The sequence below is a fragment of the Pan paniscus genome, chromosome 1, assembly GCF_029289425.2.
Source record: "Pan paniscus chromosome 1, NHGRI_mPanPan1-v2.0_pri, whole genome shotgun sequence".
Taxonomy (NCBI): domain Eukaryota; kingdom Metazoa; phylum Chordata; class Mammalia; order Primates; family Hominidae; genus Pan; species Pan paniscus.
In genome coordinates, this window is record NC_073249.2 from 191484187 (window position 1) to 191505524 (window position 21338).

Here is a 21338-nt window from a genome sequence, read left to right on the forward strand (position 1 = left end):
AATAATGAGGCATGAAAATGCTGTGGAAATACAGATAAGGAAACCATTCTTGATGTAGAGCAGTTAGAATGATGACAGAGTAGAAGAGGTTTATGAGTTAGGCATTGTTGGATAAGAAGTACTTTCACAAGCAAATATACAGAGAGAAAATGACATGCAGGCAAATGGAATAGCAGGAGGAAAGGAAGGCATAGAAGGAAATATGTGATATATTCAAGAATGTTAACTAAAGCTAAAGTATAGGGTACACTGGGCAAAGAGGCTCAGGAGGAACCTCAAGAAACTTCTAAAACATAAATTAGAAATGTTTGGGTTTTTTTATTAAAAAAAACTCCCTTTCAGATAGAGGTGAGAGTTAATAAACAAAAAATTAAATTAAAATTAAAAAAATAAAATAACTCCCTAATTTGGACTAAGTGGTGAGACAGCAGTTTGAATTAGTGCTTACAGCACAAAGAAGTTAAATCCAACTTCAGGTTCCAATGTTCAACCAAAGAAAATGAACAGGTGATTCAAGTATCTTGCCTTTCTCATCAAAACATTGCAACCAGGGGAGGGAGAAATGAGGTTTAGAGCTATTTTCAACCATTTATACCATTACCAAAAGTTACTGGGAGAAATTCAGTCACTCTGCAAAGAACAAGGACAAAAGAAAAATGACAAGCTTACAATGAATTTAACCGTTCATACTTCACTTAACATCAAAAGTAATAAAAGCTATATATTATGATCGGTAATTTTTAATTGTGTTTTATGGTTCTAAGTCCAACAATTATTACCTGCTTTATCAAAAAAACTGCTTTTCAACCTTGAATCCAAATCTTTATGGGGTTTATCCAACCGTTTTTCACGTTCATAAGTTAGGTCTCTATTTTTCTCCTTTCCAGAAAATGTCTCTTTGCTGTTTTCTCTTACTAGACTAAAATCTTTCCGTATTGATTTAAAGACAGAAACCTGATCAAATTGTTTAGGAAAGTCTTTTTTTAACTTATTTTGAATTTGTATTTCATTCTCATTGTCTGATTCATGCTGTGTGACTCTTCTCTCTACTTCCAAGCTATCATCAGTATGAATTGAAGAAACAAGATTGTCCTTTGAACTAAAATCCTGTTCATCCTCATTGTCACTACCAACGACTGGAATTCCTGCAAGATCCCCAGAGTTCAAAAAATAATCATCTTCATCCAGCAATGAATTTTCAGATCCTGTTTGATTCGGCATTCCATAAGACATGCTGTCAAGGGTAGGAGTTAAGTTGTGGTCTATATCTTCAGACATTTCTGTATCCATGATACCACCACCTTAAAAAGTAAAATACTGTTTAGACAAATGATAGTGCTAAAGATGACCACAATGATAAGGTCAGTCTGGTATTTAACCAAATAAATATTTTTTCAAACAAAATACAGATATTACCATAGTATTCATTTAACACTTTGATATAGGTGTGACAGATACAACTATTCCTATCTGACAGTTAAGGAAACAAGGAGCCAAAACTTGAGAAACTACTTTAGGTTAGAAAAGAAAGCTACGTGATATAGAGAAAAGAGCACCAACTTCAGAATCAGACATATCTGTGTTGAAATCAAAGCATGATCCTGAAAATCTATGTAATCCTAAAAAGTAAACTCTCAGAGTCTATCTATACAACAGCATAATACTCACCTTGGAGATAAATTTGTGGTGAGGATTAGTGATAGTATGTACAAAAGACCTACTAACACAATGACTGACAAATAGAAGGGAATATAAAATGGTAATTATAATTATTATGGCGATTATTCAGGGAAAACTGAGATTAGCACTCAGGTCTTTGGTCTGAGTCCCATTTTCTCTGCACTAACACTAATAAACACTGACGGCAGTTAATACTTACACATAAAAATAAATTTTATCCAACCTAGAATAAAAGACTATTTACTGTTTAAAACTACTAATATATACTAATCTCTCCCATTCCAAAACAAAACAAAGCAATGCCCTCATTCATGCCCTAACCCTACAATGCCCTCATTCATCTTCCCTTCACAAACTTGTAGGAAAAAAATTCTACCTAGTTTGCTTCTACTTCATCTCTATCATTAACCCTTTGAGCTTAATACAATCAGCTCCCAACTTTCCACTGGAACTTTTCTCATTAACATCATCAATGATCTCCTAATGGTCAAAGCAAATTGACTTTTTTCAATTCCTAAATGGCATATCCCTCATGGATAAAATTCCTTTGGATTCTTTGGTACTCTTATTTCTTACTTTCCTTAATTGCCTTATAATTTATTTTATACTCCTCTTCTTCTGTTCACATGGCTTCAATGTTAGTTTTTCTGCAAGATTCCCGTTCTCTTTACTTTTACACTCAGACTGAGCTATTTTGTTCACCTCCATAACACTTACCTTTGCTACTGACTTCCTAAGCACTTAAGCTTAGACCTTTCTTATAAGATTTCGGATGTCTATATTCAACTAGCTCCTACATGTTCTCCAACTTAGCATCTCTAAAATCAAAACTCATCATGTTCCCTCCCATTCCAAGCATATGCTTCTTATATTTCCCTCAGATGGTTAACAGATTCACCAAACCAGCAGTTGCTCAAGATTTCCCCCTGGACAAATTCTGTCAACTTTATTACTTATCTCTCTCAAATCCATCTTTTCCACTCAGCACCTAGTTCTAATACTCCACGTCTCCTCCTGGATTCTACAATACCTTCAAAGGTATACTAATTCAGTCCACATGGATACTCAGGAAGCAACCATACCCTTATAAACTCTATGCCCAAACCACATTTAATTGATACATCAGCAAACAAACTGGAACTGATAAAAATAGAGTGAGGTGAAGACTAAAAATATTAGTGGCACTGGCATCCTTGCTCTTATTTGTTCCTGAAGCCCAGTTACATCCTTCATGTGGCTGGTTCTTCAACCCTTCTCTGGATTATGGAATCCAATAAATTCCTTTTGTTAAGTTGATTTGAGTTGGATTATCTGTAATCAGGTCCCAACTGATACAGAACCCAAAGGAAAGCTTTCCTGGGCCAGGCACAGTGGCTCACACCTATAATCTTAGCACTTTGGGAGGCTGAGGCCAGAGGATTGTTTGAGGCCAGGAGTTCAAGACCAGCCTGGGCAACATAGCAAGAGCCCATCTCTACAAAAAAAAATTTTGTTTTAATCAGCCAGGTGTAGTGGTACACACATGCAGTCCTAGCTACTCAGGAGGCTGAGGAAGGAGGATCACTTGAACTCAAGAGTTTGAGGCTGCAGCAAGCTATAATTGTGCTACTGCACTCCAGCCTGGGTGATGTGACAGGGCAACCCCGTTTCTTTCTTTTTTTTTTTTCTGAGCTTTGCTCAAGTTGCTCTCTTCCATAATGACACCAGAATTACCTTTCCAAAATGTAAATCATTTCACATTACATCCTCCCTTGAGATTCTTCAATAGCTCCCCACTGCTTGAAGTATTCATTCATTCAGTACATATTTATTAGGAAACCACTCTGTGGTAGGTATTGCACTAGGTTCTAGGGATAAAATGATGAAAGAGATAGCTATGACTCTTCCTCCTCACAGAGCTAGAAAAAATAAACAGAAAATTAGAAACAGTATGAGGGTAAATAATGATTTGAGTCCATAATGTCAAAGGGAAGGAGAGAAAAGCTTGTTTCTATCATAAGAACATTTGCTAATAAACGTAGAGGCAATAATATAATTGGAAAAATTGTCTATACTTTCTAAAATAATCAATTGAGACAACAGATAGTAAAACAGATGCTAAAATCTTAGGAGATGTATGCTGAAGAACTTACAGGTGAGCCATCTCAACGTTTCATCATTAGTAGCTGACCACATAGCATGTGCTCTGTAATTTTTCATAAATGAAAAATTAGGCGTTTTATGTAGTCAGAACAATGAGTTCTATAGTGCATGAGAAGTCAATACTAAGAAGTAATATTGTAAGCAACTTTCCATATCACTACATTTACTTATTTATTTAGTTAGTTGGTTCATTTTTTGAGACAGGATCTGGCTCTGTCACCCAGGCTGGCGTGCAGTGGCATGATCTCAGCTTATTACAACCTCCGCCTCCAGGACTCAAGCAATCCTCCTACCTCAGCCTCTCAAGTGGCTGAGATTACAGGCGCATGCCGCCACATCTGGCTAATCTTTGTATTTTTTGTAGAGACCCAGTTTGGTCTTGAACTCCTGAGCTCAAGCAATCCGCCCACCTCAGCCTGCCAAACTGCTGGGATTACAGGCATGAGCCACTGCACCCAGCCCCTTATCATTACATTTAAATCCAGGATATAGTATTTGAAGAAAAGGGTAGTCATATGGAAAAATGAGATCCCTAACTCACATCAAAAAATTTTACAGATGTATCTAAGTTTTAGGCATAAAGAAATAAAACAGTAATATTAAATAAACTATGGAAGAATTATTTTAGTAATATTAAAGAAACTATGGAAGAATTATTTTTGAGTCGCAGAGACAAGCCTTTCTAATAATGACCAAAAAAATCCAGAATAAAAGATCAATTATAAATAAAAATATAACAGATCAAATGTGACTTTAAAAATGGCTAGAGATGAGAAAACACAAACCAAATCAAAAAGATAAAAAGATAAACTGATTTAAAAGGTTTTATTTCATATCACAAAGGGTAATTTCCTTAAAAGATAAAGATAGGACCTATAGTTCAGTAAAGATACAGACAAATAACCAAATACACATATAAAAGCAAAGGGCTCAAACAAATATTTCAGAGAGAGCAAAATACTAAGGTTCAACAAGAGAAATGCAAACTAATAAAACGAGATATCACATTCACACAGCAGGTTGGTAATGACAAAAAGTTTTGATAAAAGTCTTGCAGATGGCTGGGTGCGGTGGCTCACGCCTGTAATCCCAGCACTTTGGGAGGCCAAGGTGGGTGGATCACGAGGTCAGGAGATTGAGACCATCCTGGCTAACACGGTGAAACCCTGTCTCTACTTAAAAAAAAAAAAAAAAAAGAAGCCAGGCGTGGTGACGGGCACCTGTAGTCCCAGCTACTCGGGAGGCTGACGCAGGAGAACAGCACGAACCTGGAAGGTGGAGCTTGCAGTGAGCTGAGATTGCGCCACTGCACTCCAGCCTGGGCGACAGTTAGACTCTGTCTCAAAAATAAAAAATAAATAAAAATAAAAAATAAAGTCTTGCAGCTATATTATAGGCCAAAATTGGGAAACTATGGCCCAAGACTAAAATATATACAAAGAAAAGTTTTTGAAAGAGACCATATGTAGGCTGCAAAGTCCAAAATATTTACCATCTGGCCCTTAACAGAAAAACGTTTGCCAACCCCTGCAGTCAAATACTGCTGGTAGGAATGCAAACTGGTATAAAACTAATAAAGAGCAATTAGGCAATGTTTTTGATACTTTGAATACACAGAACTCTTGACTCAACAATTCAACTTTTTTTTTTTTTTTTTTTAAAGACAAAGTTTCACTCTGTCGCCCAGGCTGGAATGCAGTGGTGCCATCCTGGCTCACTGCAACCTCTGCCTCCCAGGTTCAAGCGATTCTCCTGCCTCAGCCTCCTGAGTAGCTGGGATTACAGGCACCTGCCACCACACCCGGCTAATTTTTGTATTTTTAGTAGAGACAAGGTTTCACCATGTTGGCCAGGCTGGTCTCAAAACTCCTGACCTCAGGTGATCCACCCGCCTTGGCCTCCCAAAGTGCTGGGATTACAGGCGTTTGACACCACGCCCAGCCCAACAATTCAACTTTTACAAATTCATCCTGCAGATATAATCTCACAAGAGAGTGATGAAAAAGAACATTTATAGCAGAAAAAGACTGAAAACAGCATATGTGTTCATCAGTGAGGCTAACTTAATTATAATACATACCTCTAATGGAATATTATATAGCTGTTAAAGAGAATGAGGCAGCTTTATGAATTCCCAAGATCTGTTAAGTGAAAAAAATTTTTTAAATCTTTGAAATGCACTGGAGATTTACAGTTTTCTCAGAGATGCCAATTTCTTTTTTTTTCTTTCTTTCTTTTTTTGAGACAGAATCTTGCTGTCACCCAGACTGGAGTGCAGTGGCATGACCATGGCTCATTGCAGTCTCAGCCTCCTGGGCTCAGGTGATCCTCCCATCTCAGCCTCCCAAATAGCTGAGACCACAGATGTATGTCACCACATCCAGCTAATTTTTTTTAAATTTTTTGTGGAGATGGGAGTTTCACCACATTGCCCAGGCTGGTCTCAAACTCCTGGGCTCAAGCACTCTTCCTGTCTTGGCCTCCCAAAGTTCTGGGACTGCATGAGCCACTGCACCTGGCCTCAGAGATGTCAATTTCTAACAAAGCAACTGATGTGAATTAGCAATTTTGGTACTTACACAATAAATCTGTAGGCTGCATAAAATCTTATGCAATTAAAATGTAAGTACTAGTTACATTACTTAACTGAATCAGAATTCTTCTCATCCTTGTGATCCATATAACCAAATAAAAGAAAGTTTCTGTTTCTCAGAGCTTATAACAAGAGAACAAAACAGAACACTACGATCTCAGCAGCTGAAACACCTGAAAGCACAAATTTCTCATGGAAGATTTCTGGCTTTTAGACACTGTGAGTATGTTTGGCGTATGTGAGGAAAAGCAAGGATGGTATGGCTGGAATTGCATGTATGAGAGGAAGAGTGATTAAAAAATGAGAAAAGAGAAATAAACAGAATGGATCTATTAGGAAATTGCAAGCAACAGGAAAAAACTGCAATGTATGTAAGTGTAAAAGGAAGTCGTTAGAAGACTCTACAGACAAATTAACATAATTTATGTTTTACAAGGATCATACATTCTACATATAGCTTCTGTGTACTATGAAGTGTTCAATGTTATACGGAGCAGAAGAAGAATGGAAGCAGGAAGACCACTTAGGACCACTTAGGAAGCTACAATAACCCAAGGAAAAACTGGTAGTTAAACCCAAGGTAATAATAATGGTGGATGTGAAGAACAGTAGTCAGGTGTGGATATATTTTGAAGGTAGAGGCATTGCCTGATACGTATATGAGATGCTGGGTATGAAAGGAGTCAAGAATAACACAACAGGGTGTCATTTCTTGAGATAGGAACACTAAGGGAGGACCACACTGAAAGAGGGAGAATGAATAATCTGGTTTTGGGATGGTAGATTTTGAAATCCTTCTTAAATCTTCAAATGGAAATATCAAGAAGACAGTTGGATATATTAGCCTGTAGTTAAGAGAAGACTGGCCAAGAAATGAGACATAAATTTGGGACTCATCAATGAAGAGATGGTACTTAAAATTCATGAAACTAGGTAAGATCACCTAGTGAGTTTATTTACTACAGATGGAAGACAGCTGAGAGTCCTGACATACTTCAGTATTTAGAAATCTGGTCAAAATGAAGGAGTCAGAAAAAGACACTAAGAAGGAACAGCTAATAGAGTAGGAGAAAAATGAGGAGACTGGTGTCATAGAAGCTAAAGAAGAAAATAGGAGGGAGTGCCTTAACCATAATGAATGCTGCTGAGATGACTGATAAAATGAAGACTGAGAACTTAACTTCTAACTTCACAACAGCTACATCAGTGGGAAAATGAGTGTACAAGTCAGAGTGGAGTGATCCCAATAGAGATTGAGAGGAGATAACTTGAGAATCCTAGTATAAAATAATTCTTCAGAGGAACTGAAGGAACAGAGATAACTATTCAGAGGCCCTTAATAGAGGTTTTTGTTTTTTGGACTTCGGCTGTGTGTGTGTGTGTGTGTGTGTGTGTGTGTGTGTGTGTGTGTGTGTGTGTGCGCGCGCGCGCGCGCATGCGCTAATTTTTAAATTATTAGTAGAGACAAGGTCTTGCTCTGTTGCCCAGTCTGGTCTTGAACTCCTGGACTCAAGCGATCCTCCCACCTCAGCCTCCCAAAATGCTGGAATTATAGGTGCAAGTCACTGTACCCAGCCTATTTACTTGTGGTTTTTTATAAGATTTTTTTTTAAGATTGAGAATATTACAGCTTTGTAGTATGCTTACAAGAAAGCTCTAATAAAGAGCAGTGAGTTCAGGAGGAAAATCTTTGTGTAATAGAGACTGTGATCAGTAAAATGCAAATAGACTTAGATTTTGCACAAGGAGAATAAAGTTATTTTAAGTAATTTAAGAACAATATTTGTTTTATAATGAAAGCAAATTTCATACTTCGAGGTAAAGTCAACCGCCATTCTTTGTCCCTCTTAGTCACTGCTTTAGCAGTATACTGATAATTCTATGCTATATCCAAGAATCATTTCAAGGTATAACCACCAACTAAGGAATTCAACTATCATATAAATAAATATTGTGAAATATTCTAACATATTCCTCCTGCACATTTTTGTTTTTTGTTTTTTTGGTTTTTGTTTTTTGTTGTTGTTGTTGCTATCCATCAGTTTATTGTCTTTATCTGAAAAATCCTCATAGAAAATTGTTTGGTTTAGCTCTCAGCAGCCTGCTCCTGAGCTCTGAGGGAGTTTGCCTTCTTTTGAGTTACCCGATCTTTCTTCTGAGCAAGGGATATTTTGGGATGGTTCCACCTCTTCTTTTTTGTTTCTTGGGCTTCTTTTCATAGACTGGATTCTCTCGTATAGCAGCATGAGCTTTCTTATACATCTCCTCCATCATGTCTGGAGTTACGCTGTTCTTTATGTATTGAGAGAACTGTTTCTTGTAAGCATCTTCATCTTCTTTCATTAAATAGTGCATGTAATCTGCAACTTTCTGGCCCATGATGTGCTTCCGGTGTACTTCTGCATTAAATTCCTTGCTTTCAGAATCATAACCAGGGAATCGTTTGGTACTGTGAGGGACAGACAAGCCTCCATCCACAGCGCCCTTCAGGGTACCCAAAACTTTATTGCCAGTGGTAGTTCTGGCAAGGTCTGCTTCCAAATAGCAGGTAAAGGCACGTGGCTGACCATGATTGCCTTCCACATTGTATTCACCACCAGTCACCTCCACTTGGCATTCACAGATCTTGTCCATGCCAAACCTATTGAGAAGGCTGCAGGCCAGCAGCAGGCCAGTACAATGCGCTGCAGCATAATTTGTCAGGCCAACCTTCAAACCATATTTTGGCAGTTCATATGCATATGCTGCGCAGACTATCATATCCCCCTCTATAAGGGCATAAGCAATCTGACAAATGATATCTCTGTTTGTTACACGAATTATCATCCTGTATTTGTGTGTTTTGTATTTATTTTTATCCTGTATCACCAAGCGTTTCCAAGCATAGTAATCAGTTTTACCCTCTCGTCATCTTCTAAATTTCACTTGGTATCTCTTAAAGCAGGCCTTATTCTTAACAACTTTAACAAACCCCATCCTGCAGAAGAGAGATCTTTGCAGCTGGACAGAGACCTACAGGCCCAGCAGTGCTGGGAGTGGGAAGGGCACATTTTTGTTTTTAATCAAAGCATAATTTTCAGAAATAAACTAGTATTAATAGTAATTTCGGCCAGGTGTGGTGGCTCACGCCTGTAATCTCAGCATCTTGGGAGGGTGGGGTGGGCGGATTACCTGAGGTCAGGAGTTCGAGACCAGCCTAGCCAACATGGCAAAACCCCACTTACTAAAAATAGAAAAATTAGCTGGGCGTGGTGGCACATGCCTTTAATCCCAGCTACTAGGGAGGCTGAGGTAGGAGAATCACTTGAACCTGGGAGGTAGAGGTTGCAGTGAGCCGAGATTGTGCCATTGCACTCCAGCCTGGGCAACAGAGCAAGACTCCGTCTCAAAAAAAAAAAAGTAATTTCAACTTTAGAAATCATGGTTCTCTAACAATTCCCTGAGATTGCTACTTTTTTTTTTTTTTTTTTTCAAGATGGAGTCAGGAAGATCACTTGAGCCCAGGAGTTTCAGATCAGCTTGGGCAACACAGCAAGACCTCGTCTCTACAAATAAAATTAAAAAACAAGCCAGGCATGGTGGCACACACCTGTAGTCCCAGCTACTCAAGAGGCTGAGGCAGGAGGATCACTTGAGCCTAGGAGTTGAAGGCTGCAGTGAGTTATGACTGTGCCACTGAACCCAGCCTGGGTGACAGAGAGAGACTCTGTCTTTAAAATATATATATATATATATATATAAAAAATGAAAAACAAACAAAAATTAAATTATATAAATTAAAAAATGAAAAACAAAAACAAGGTGATTGTGATTTGTTTTAAATAAAAGCTTAAGTTAGCACTTTGTTTTGTCACAGAAACTTTTTTTTTTTTTTTTAAAGACAGAGTCTGGCTCTGTCTCCCAGGCTGGAGTGCAGTGGTATGATCTCAGCTCACTGCAACTTCCACTGCCCGGGTTCAAGCAATTCTCCTGCCTCAGCCTCCCAAGCAGCTGGGATTACAGGTGCCCACCACCACGCCTGGCTGGTTTTTTTGTATTTTTAGTAGAGACGAGGTTTCACCATGTTGGCCAGGCTGGTTTCAAACTCCTGACCTTAAGTGACCCACCTGCCTCAGCCTCCCAAAGTGCTAGGATTACAGGCATGAGCCACCGCGCTCGGCCGCTGTCACATAAACATTTCTCTGACTATTACTGCTATTCAATAAAATATAATTTCCTAAATAATAAAAACCCCTTTATAAGATCACAATGTAATTCAACAGTCAAAGCCAAAAATCATTAAAAATGAAACACAATTGCCTTAAACATTTATTTTTACTTGAGACATACAAAAGCACATTTACCAATCATTTAATATCAGCCAAGATTTTGATAATGGCTATACTAATATGTCTTTCTTAACTAAACCACAGGCCGGACACCATAGCTCACGCCTGTAATCCCAGCACTTAGGGAGGCTGAAGCAGGCAGATCACTTGAGGTCAGGAGTTCGAGATGAGCCTGGCCAACAGGGCAAAACCCCATCTCTACTAAAAATACAAAAATTTGCCAGGTGCATGCCTGTAATCCCAGCCACTCAGGAAGCTGAGGCATGAGAATCGCTTGAACCCAGGAGGTGGAGGTTGCAGTGAGCTAAGATCACATCACTGAACTCCAGCCCAGGTGACAGAGGGAGACTCCATCTCAAAAAAAAATGAAATAAAAATAAATAAATCACAACCATATAGGCCATCTTCATGATTGCAATCTGAGTTTCTTTAAAATGGAGGGAGAAAGTAAAGACACTTGCACATCCATGTTTTTACTGACTTGCTTAGTTTTTCTAAAGCACTCAAATTTTCACAGAAACAAGTTTACTTTTCAAAGTAACATTTCACTAGTGTAAAAAAATGTACATGTTAACTCATATAATTACAATGGCAAGTATTAATAAAGTTTGGGAACAAACACAATAAATCTTGGTAAGCATGCTGAACTGTGTGGCTGTGTGGCTCCTCAACAGCCACTCTAGTTTTCTCCTTTAGTGACAGACTGTGATTCTTATCAGAGCACATTTACAATAGAAAAATGGTTAATTCTTATGTATGATCCTAAACTGAAAAAGAATCATAGTTATCAATATGGCAATAGCCAAAAGAAAACTCTGCATGAGAACGAGATAATAACTACAATGTAATAATTTAGTCTTCTTTCAAGTTGCAGGGATGGGCACATTAAGGAACCAGTATTTTTTTAATGGGCTAGAACAGAAAGCGAAGTGTATCATATAGAATGACAATAAGTAATGCTACAAGAAATGTTTGTGTACACACAGAAATACACATGTATATGTCTCAATGTAAAATATATTTCTAACAGTGTTTCAAAATTTTTTTTAAAGTTTGAAACCAGTGGAATATTTAGATCAATCTGATTTTATAGCTTACCAAAAGGTGATAAATATTTACACTTGATACATTTCTGATAGAAATGAGTTTGATTTTTACCAATTTTAATAGTTAACTTACGCACTAAGGCTTTAAAAATTATGACTTTGAAGTACAGTATAAACCATTTTATAAAACAAATCATTGTTTTTCAATATGAGAACAAGTACAACAGACTTTACTTTTTAGAATGATCCCTGTTATTTCTAGTGTTCTGGCAACAATGATCAAGAAGATTAGAGGTAAACTGATAAAACATTCAGCAATTACCTAAAAACTGTCAAAAGTCTATTAAAACTGAAGCACATCACTGTAATAAACTATCATCTCACTGAGTAAAATTTTCATATCTTATTACATGTCAGTATTTCAAAGAGCATATTACTTTTTTAAGCAGAATAACATAATAAGCAAAATAATAAATACAAAAGTCATTTTTGCCAATAATTGCAGAAGCACAATACCACAGAGATATGGGGAGACGGTACCAATGACCCAACTATACCCCAATCTTTAGGCCCATAAGCATTCCTACTATTCTTCCTTCTAATTCCAAAATTTCTGTAACATAGTTCTGTTACTTATAAAACAAAAATCTGTATTTTCATCTTCTCTCTTCACTTGTCACAGCAGATTTAGCTGATATCCCTTTCCATTCAGATAAACAAGAATCTGTTCAAGCCCCAAACCTAATTTTTAACGCTACCCCTTATAATCCAGGGAAAAAAAAGAAAGCAATGTTAAAATAATCCTTTATTAAGGGCTTTATAACTGTAGAGACAGAGTAACTTGTACTTTTTTTCCCTCAATGGCATCAGTAAATTTATAACAACTTCATTTTTTTACTCTCATAAGTTCATTAACAGAATAAACCACTTCTACTAGAGCTCATACTATCTGCAAAAATGGTCAATGGAGATTTTTTTGAAAATAAAAATAGAAGGCTGGGTGCAGTGGCTCACGCCTGTAATCTCAGCACTTTGGGAGGCCGAGGCCGGTGGATCACCTGAGGTCAGGAGTTCGAGACCAGCTTGGCCAACATGGTGAAACCCTGTCTCTACTAAAAATACAAGTAATTAGCCAGGTGTGGTGGCGTGCGCCTGTAATCCCAGCTACTCGGGAGGCTGAGGCAGGAGAACTGCCTGAACCCGGGAGGTAGAGGTTGCAGTGAGCCAAGACAGTGCCATTGCACTCCAGCCTGGGTGACAAGAGCCAAAACTCCATCTCAAAATAAATACATATATATAGAAGAAGTCCTACTTAAACAATTTTATCCAGGGCCTATTTCTGGATGGCTCTAAGCTAAGAATGATTTTACATTTTTAAAAGGTTGTAAAAAGAAGAATAGGGAGAATGCAAAAAGTCGTATTTGTTGACCACAGCCAAGAAAGCTTAAATATTTACTGTTTGGCCCTCTAGGAAAAAGGTTTGCTAACACTACATCTATAGAAATGTTGCTATGTGTAGTTCACACAGTACAACTGGCATTATGGTAGAGAAATAATATTGAGTTAAATAGGCTTAGAAAGCTACTTAGGGAAATTATCTATAGAACTATTTCTTTCTCTTTTTTTTTCCTTTTTTTTTTTTTTTGAGATGGAGTCTCGCTTTGTGACCCAGGCTGGAGTACAGTGGCATGATCTTGGCTCACTACAACCTCCGCCTCCTAGGTTCAAGTGATTCTCCTGCCTCAGCTCCCTCAGTAGCTGGGATTACAGGCGTACGCCATCACTCCCAGCTAATTTTTGTGTTTGTAGTACAGGCAGGGTTTCACCATATTGGCCAAGCTGGTCTCGAACTCCTGACCTCAGGTGATCTACCCGCCTCAGCCTCCCAAAGTGCTGGGATTACAGGTGTGAGCCACAACATCTCACCTCTATAGAACTATTTCTGAGTTAAGTTCAAAATCATACAGAAATTGTAAGTTAGGCACTAGTTAAAATATTGATCATAAAACATTCCACTTCCAGCCACCATGGTGCAGTACTGGTTCCAAAATAACCCTCCTGCATAGCAGCCTCATCCACAATAGCTAAAAGGTAGAAGAAACCCAAGTGTCCAACTATAGATAAACAGATAAAATGTGGTATATACATACAATGGAATAGTATTCAGCCTTAAAAAGAAAGCAATTCTGACACATACTACAAAATGGATGAACTTTGCAGACATTATGCTAAGTAAAATCAGTCCAAATAAAGATAAACACTGCATGATTCCACTCACATAACATACAGAATAACTGAATTCATAAAGACAAAGTAGAAGGGTGACTGCCACAGGCTGAAAGAAGAGAGAAATTTCGAGTTGGGAAATTGGGTGTACAGTTTCAGTTTCGCAAAATTAAAAGCATTCTACAGACTGATTGCACAACAATGTAAACAGTTAATGCTACTGAACTGTACACTTAAAAATGGTGAAGATGGTAAATTTCATTTTATGTATATTTTACTACAATTAAAGTTTTTAAAGATATTTTTAAAGAAGTAATATGGGAGGCTGGGTACAGTGGCTCACGGTTGTAATCCCAGCACTTTGGGAGGCCAAGGCAGGCGGACTGATTGAGCCTAGGAATTCAAGGCCAGCCTGGGCAGCATGGTGAAACCCCATCTCTACAAAACATAGAAAAATTAGCCGGTGAAGTGGCATGCACCAGTAATCCTCAGGAAGCTGAGGCCGGAGAATTGCTTGAGCCCGGGAGACGGAGATGGCAGTGAGTCGAGATCGCACCATTGCCCTCTAGAGCCTGGGCAACAGGAGTAAAACCCTGTCTTTAAAAAAAAAAGTAATACGGGGAGTGGTGGAGGATACACATTACCAATATCAGGAATGAAATAAGGGACTACAGATTTTATAGAAATTAAAAATAAACTAAGAAAATATTATAAACAACTGGAGGTCCATACAGTTTAAAATATTATTAACTTGATGGCAATACATAAGAATGATTAACAACTTTACAAAAATAAATGGCAGTTTAGCTTTGTGATATGCAATACAGTAGCCACTTGACACTTGTGACTATTTAAACTTAATTCTAATTAAATTACACTTGATCTTAGCCAAGAGGCCCAGAAGCAATAAATTTAGTCAAACTAAAACTTCAGTTCTGCACCCATCACATTTCAAGTGCTCAACAGTCACAGATGCCAGTGGCTACCATACTTTAACTGTGTACAAGAACATTTCCATGATGATGCAGATTCTGACTGTGCAGATAGAGAAATGGCTCAAAAGGTGAAAATTACCAAAACTGACATGGAAGAAATAGAAAATCTGAATAGCCCCAGGCCCAGATGTCTCCACTAGTGAATTGAGTAAATAAAACACTTAAGAAATAATAACCCATCTTATATGAACTCTTTAAGCAAATATGAGAAAGGAACATTTCCTAATTTTATATGGCCAATATTGCCCTGGGACCAAAACCAGGAAAACACATTACATGAAAAATACATGCCAGTATCTTTCACAAACATAGCTGCTTAAAATATTAGCATAAATACTTAAAATATTGGCAAATTGAATATAGAAACATATAAAACAAATAATATATCATAAGTAAGATTTATCCCATAAATACAAAGTGAGTTTAATATTTTAAAATTCATCTTCATATTAACACATTAAAGGAAAAAATAACATGGTCATCTAAGTAGAGAAAAAGCAACTGACAAAATTTAATACTCATTCATGAAAATATCTTTCAGTAAACTGAAAAGAGAAAAGAAGGTCTTTGATCTGAGAGAGGGCATCTATAAAAAAAAAATCAACATCTCATGACCTACTTAACAGTTTAAGACTGAATACTTTCCCCCTAAGTTGAAAAAAACAGTTAAAAATCTCTCCTCTCACCACTTCTACTCAATACTGTAATAAAGATCCTAGCGGCTGGGCGCAGGGGCTTACACCTGTAATCCCAGCACTTAGGGAGGTCGAGGCAGGTGGATCACTTGAGGCCAGGAGTTCAAGATCAGCCTGGCCAACATGGAGAAACCCCATCTCTACTAAAAATATAAAAATCAGTCAGGCATGGTGGCACACACCTGTAATTCCAGCTACTCAGGAGGCTGAGGCACGAGAATCGCTTGAACCCAGGAGGTAGAGGTTGCAAGTGAGCCCAGATAGCGCCACTGCACTCCAGCCTGGGCAACAGAGCAAGAATGTCTCAAAAAAAAAAGGAAAAAAGAAATATTCCACGCTTATGAAAAGACTATATATACTTAAGGTGTTAATTTTCCCCCAAATTAATCTAGAGATTTAATGTAACTCCAAAGTCTCTGTGGATTATTCTAGAAATTTACACATTGACTCTAAAATGTATGTGTAACTACAAGAGACATGAAAAGCCAAAACAATTTTTCTTTTTTTTTTTTGAGACAGAGTCTCGCTCTGTCGCCCAGGCTGGAGTGCAGTGGCGTGATCTCAGCTCACTGCAACCTCCGCCTCCCGGGTGCAAGCAATTGTCTGCCTCAGCCTCCCAAGTAGCTGGGATTACAGGTGCCCGTCACCGTGCAAAGCTAATTTTTGTATTTTTAGTAGAGACGGGGTTTCACCATGCTGGCCAGGCTGGTCTTGAACTCCTGACTTTGTGATCCACCCGCCTTGGCCTCCCAAAATGCTGGGATTACAGGCGTGAGCCACCGCGCCTGGCCATGCCAAAACAATTAAAAAAAAAAAAAAAACAGAACTGGATGACTTATACTAATATTTAAAGTCTGAAATTATTTCAAAGTGAAAAGTTCAAGTTCAAATGCTTTTAAAATATAATAAATTTTATTATCTAGAAGTTATAACTCAACAAAATACATTTAATTTTTTAAAAACTTCATTTATAATTGCCTAATTTGAAATATCTATGGATATAACAAAATAGGTGCAAGATCTACACTTGGAAAACAACAAAACATTGTTAAGTAAAATTAAAGAAGACCTAAATAAACTAAAAGACACATCATGCTCATGAACTGAAAGATTTATTACTATTTAGATGTCAATTCTCCCTAAACTGATCTACAGACCCAAGACAACCCCAATAGCAACTCCAGTAAGCTTTTTGGTAGAAACTGACAATCTGCTTCTAAAATGTATATGGAAATGTAGAAGATCTACGGTAGCAAAACAACTTTGAAAAATAATGACTTAGAACATCTGATTATTTATTTATTTACTTATTTATATATTTATTTTTGAGACGGAGTCTCACTCTGTCACCCAGCCTGGAGTGCAGTGGCGCAATCTCGATTCACTGCAACCTCCGCCTCCTGGGTTCAAGTGATTCTCCGGCCTCAGTCTCCCAGGTAGTTGGGACTACAGGTGCGTGCCACCACACCCGGCTAATTTTTTTGTATTTTTAGTAGAGACGGGGTTTCACTGTATTAGCCAGGATGGTCTTGATCTCCCGACCTTGTGATCTGCCCGCCTCGGCTTCCCAAAGTGCTGGGATTACAGGCATGTGCCACCACGCTCGGCCTATTTATTTTTTTTGAAACGGAGTTTTGCTCTTGTTGCCCAGGCTGGAGTGCAATGGCCCGGTCTCGACTCACTGCAACCTCCGCCTCCTGGGTTCAAGCTATTCTCCTGTCTCAGCCTCCCAAATAGCTGGGATTTCAGGTGTCTGCCACCACGCCTGGCTAATTTTTGTATTTTTAGTAGAGATGGGGTTTCACCATGTTGGCCAGGCTGGTCTCAAACTCCTGACCTCAGGCAATCCGCCCGCCTTGGCCTCCCAAAGTGCTGGGATTACAGGTGTCAGCCACTGTGCCCAGCCAAACTTCTGATTTAATATAAAGCTAAATTAACCAAGACAGTGTGATATTGGCCTAAGGATAAACATACGGATTTGTGGAATAGAAAAGTCCAAAAATAGACTCAAAAACATTGGTCAAATGACTTCCCACAAAAGTGCCAAGGTAAATCAATCCAAAAAAAAAAATCTTCAATAAATGTTACTGATACAACTGGACATCCATATACAAAAAGATTTATTTTACACTACATACAGAAACTTGAAATGGATCATCAACTTAAGCATAAAAGCTAAGCCTAAACTATAAGGTTTCTAGAAAAAAAGCAAGTACAAATTTTCATGATCTTATGATGGATTTCTTAGAACACAGCATAGACCATAAAAATATAATAAAATTGGGCTTCATCAATATTAAAAATTTGTGCTTTTCAAAGGACACCAACAATACGACAAAAGGCAATCCAAAGAACAGATGAATGCATAGATGGATGGATGGATGGATATGGAGAGAGAAATACAGATGTAGACTGATGGAGACAGACACAGAGATAGCCCCATCTGTTTCTATCAGTCTATCTATTGAGACTTGTATCCAAACTAGTATACATAAAGAATCCTGGGCCAGGCTCAGGATTCTCATGCCTGTAGTCCCAGTGATTTGGGAGGCTGAGGCAGGCAGGTCGCTTGAGGCCTGGAGTTTGCTACCAGCCTGGGCAGCATGGTGAAACCCCATCTCTACGAAAGAGTACAAAAAGAAAAAAAAAGTAGCTGGGCATGGTGGCATGTGCCTATGGTCCCAGCTACTTAGGAGGCTGAGGTGGGAGGATCACCTGAGCCCAGAAAATTGAGGTTGCAGTGAGCCATGATCACACCACTGCACTCCATCCTGGGCAACTGACTGAGACCCTGTCTCAACAAAAACAACAACAACAAAAAGGATCCTTACAACTTCATAAAAAGAAGACAAACAAATTTTAAGATGGACAAAAATTCAAACACACACTTCACAAAACAACATTTAGGAAAGGCCAATAAGTACTCTGAAAAATGCTCAACACCATTGCTTACCAGGGAAATGCATTGAGATGCTACTTTCCATCCCCTACAAAACGCTTACAGTTCAAAAGACAGGGACGACTTAAATGAAATGGAGGCCAAGAGCAGTGTAATCCCAGAACTTTGGGAGGCCAAGGCAGGAGGATTGCTTGAACCCAGGAGTTCGAGACCAGCCTAGGCAACAGAGAAAGACCTTCTCTCTACAAAAAATAAAAATAAAAAAAATTGCCAGGAATGGTGGCACATGCCTGTGGTCCCAGCTACAGGGGAGGGTGAGGTGGGAGGCTCACTTAAGCATGAGAGGTGGGGGCTGCGGTGAGCTGAGGTCGCACCACTGCACTCCTGAAACAGAGCGAGACCCTGTCTAAAAATAACAACAACAAAAATGAAATGAACAAATGCCTTGAAAAATACAACCTACCAAAAACAGACACAAGATGAAACATAAAATTCTTTAAATGCTGTATCTATTAAAGAAAGTGAATTCAGAATTTTAAACCATCACACCAAGAAATATCTAGGTCCAGATGATTTCAGTGATTAATTGTATAAAAATTTAATGAAGCTATAACTCCAATCTTAACACAAACTCTGTCAGGAAAATATTAGCAAACTGAATCTAGCAATATATAAATACGAATATTATTCAGCCATTCCTCAAGGTAGAATGGGAATATATATTTTTTAATGTAATAAAGCCTAAGCCTATTTGACAGAAACCAACTACAATCAGCCCCCAATGACAAAATACTACAAATTAACTACTTTACTTAGAATCAAGAATTAGTCAAAAGTCACTACTACTTTAATATTTAATGAAGTCCTATAAATTTTAGCAAAACACCAAAATTATATAATGTGAAGAAGCTGGAAAAAAGGAATAAAATAGTTTTAGATGATATGGCTTTATGAATGCATAACTACAGACTCAAATTTATTTTAAAAGCCTACTAGATTTAACAAGGGAATTAAGTAACACCCTGACTATTCTTGCAATAAGAATCTAGAAATGAAAAAAGTTTTTCAATATAAAAAATAAAAATTTTTACATTTGTCAAAGTACTAAAGAACAACTCATACAAGAAAAAGCACAATAAATATTACTTGAAAATAAAATGTTAGTGAATGGCATAAAATAAGATCTGTAGGCTAAGATTTGGGCTTATTGTTCTTATTGTATGTAAGAACAAATACATAATAAAAATATTGATTCTGCCCAAAAGTAATATATGTACATGTATGCATTTTCAATTAGAAGTCCAACAAAATATTTTTGGAAAGTATATAAAATCATGTTAAAATTTAGTGGCTTAATGGAAAGCAAAAATTACAAAAAATAAAACTGAGACAGTGGCTTGACCCAGCAGATAAATGTCTATACCACAAAGCCAATAAATACACAGTAATTTAAAAATACTCCTTCAAATAAATATACAAATAATAAAAATCAATATGGCATCAATATAAAAATAAATATATTAATAGAATGTAATAGAAATTCCAAAAATAGATCCCAATATACATAGAACTTTAAATATACCTCAGTGGTGCTAATTCAGTTCAGTGATAAAAAGATTATGGTGGCACAATAGGCTACTCATCTAAGGAATAAAAGTGGACCCCAACCTTGCCCTACATCCAATTAAATAAAACTTAAATGCTAAAATATAAAATAAAGAGCTTGCATGATAATCCCTTATAGCAGGGGTACCCAAACTCCAGGCCACAGACCAGTACCAGTCCATGGCCTGTTAGGAACTGGGCCTCACAGCAGGAGGTCAGCATCCCACAAGCAAGCAAAGCTTCATCTGTATTTACAGCCACTCCCCATCGCTTGAATTACCGCCTGAGCTGTGCCTCCTGTCAGATCAGCAGCAGCATTAAATTCTCATAGGAGAGCAGCATTAAATTCTCATAGGAGCGCAAACCCTATTGTGAACTATGCATGTGAGGGATCTAGGTTGCCTGCCCATTATGAGAATCTAATGTCTGATGATCTGTCACTTATCTCCCATCACTCCCAGATAGGACCATCTAGTTGCAGGAAAACAAGACCAGGGTTCCCACTGATTCTACAGTATAATGTGCTGTATAATTATTTTCGTTATATATCACAATCTAATAATAATAGAAATAAAGTGCACAATAAATGTAATGTGCTTGAATCATCCCAAAACCATCCTGCCTCTCCCCCTGACGCCTGGGTCCATGGAAAAGCTATCTTCCACAAAACTGGTCCCTGGTGCCAAAACAGGTTGGGGACTGCTACTTTACAGAGTAAATTATAAAACTGTATTCAAAGACATTGAAGATTTAAACAAATACAAAGACATACCAAGTTCATGGATAGAAAGACACAATGCCACTTCTCTCTCAGTTGATCTACACATTCATGATAATTCAATAAAATTCCCAAAAAATTTTTGTTATTTGATTTTGTTCTGTCAGAAACTTCCCAAGATATTTCTAATGTAAACAGGGGCAAGAATAGGCAAAACATTCCTGAAGAAAAATTTTCAGGGACGTGTCCCATCAGATTATTAAGAATTATTACACAGCTCATTCATTAGAACACCTTGGTACTGTCACAGGAATAAACAAACAAACAGTCCAAGAAAACATTAACTGAGAATGTGGGGAAATGCCTACAGATGTAGTTATAGAGTAACTTTGCAGCTTACTGGAGAAAGGA

General features: G+C 37.8%; 1 protein-coding gene and 1 pseudogene across 10 annotated transcripts in view; both read right to left on the reverse strand.

The window, feature by feature from the left end:
- ZMYM4 (zinc finger MYM-type containing 4) overlaps window positions 1-21338 on the reverse strand; it is a 154711-nt gene that overhangs the window by 61661 nt on the left and 71712 nt on the right. For 6 of the 10 annotated variants that reach the window (XM_034961047.3, XM_034961045.3, XM_034961068.3 and 3 more), the window contains one exon: window positions 780-1301. The exons of 3 other annotated variants lie outside the window; for them this stretch is intronic. In XM_034961047.3, the coding sequence (XP_034816938.1) occupies window positions 780-1301 (522 nt within the window). Of the gene's footprint in view, window positions 1-779; window positions 1302-3393; window positions 3579-21338 lie in introns of those variants that run through there. One more of the 10 variants, XM_034961064.3, reaches the window with a different exon arrangement.
- On the reverse strand, window positions 3693-9406 carry LOC129393502 (large ribosomal subunit protein uL18-like; annotated as a pseudogene).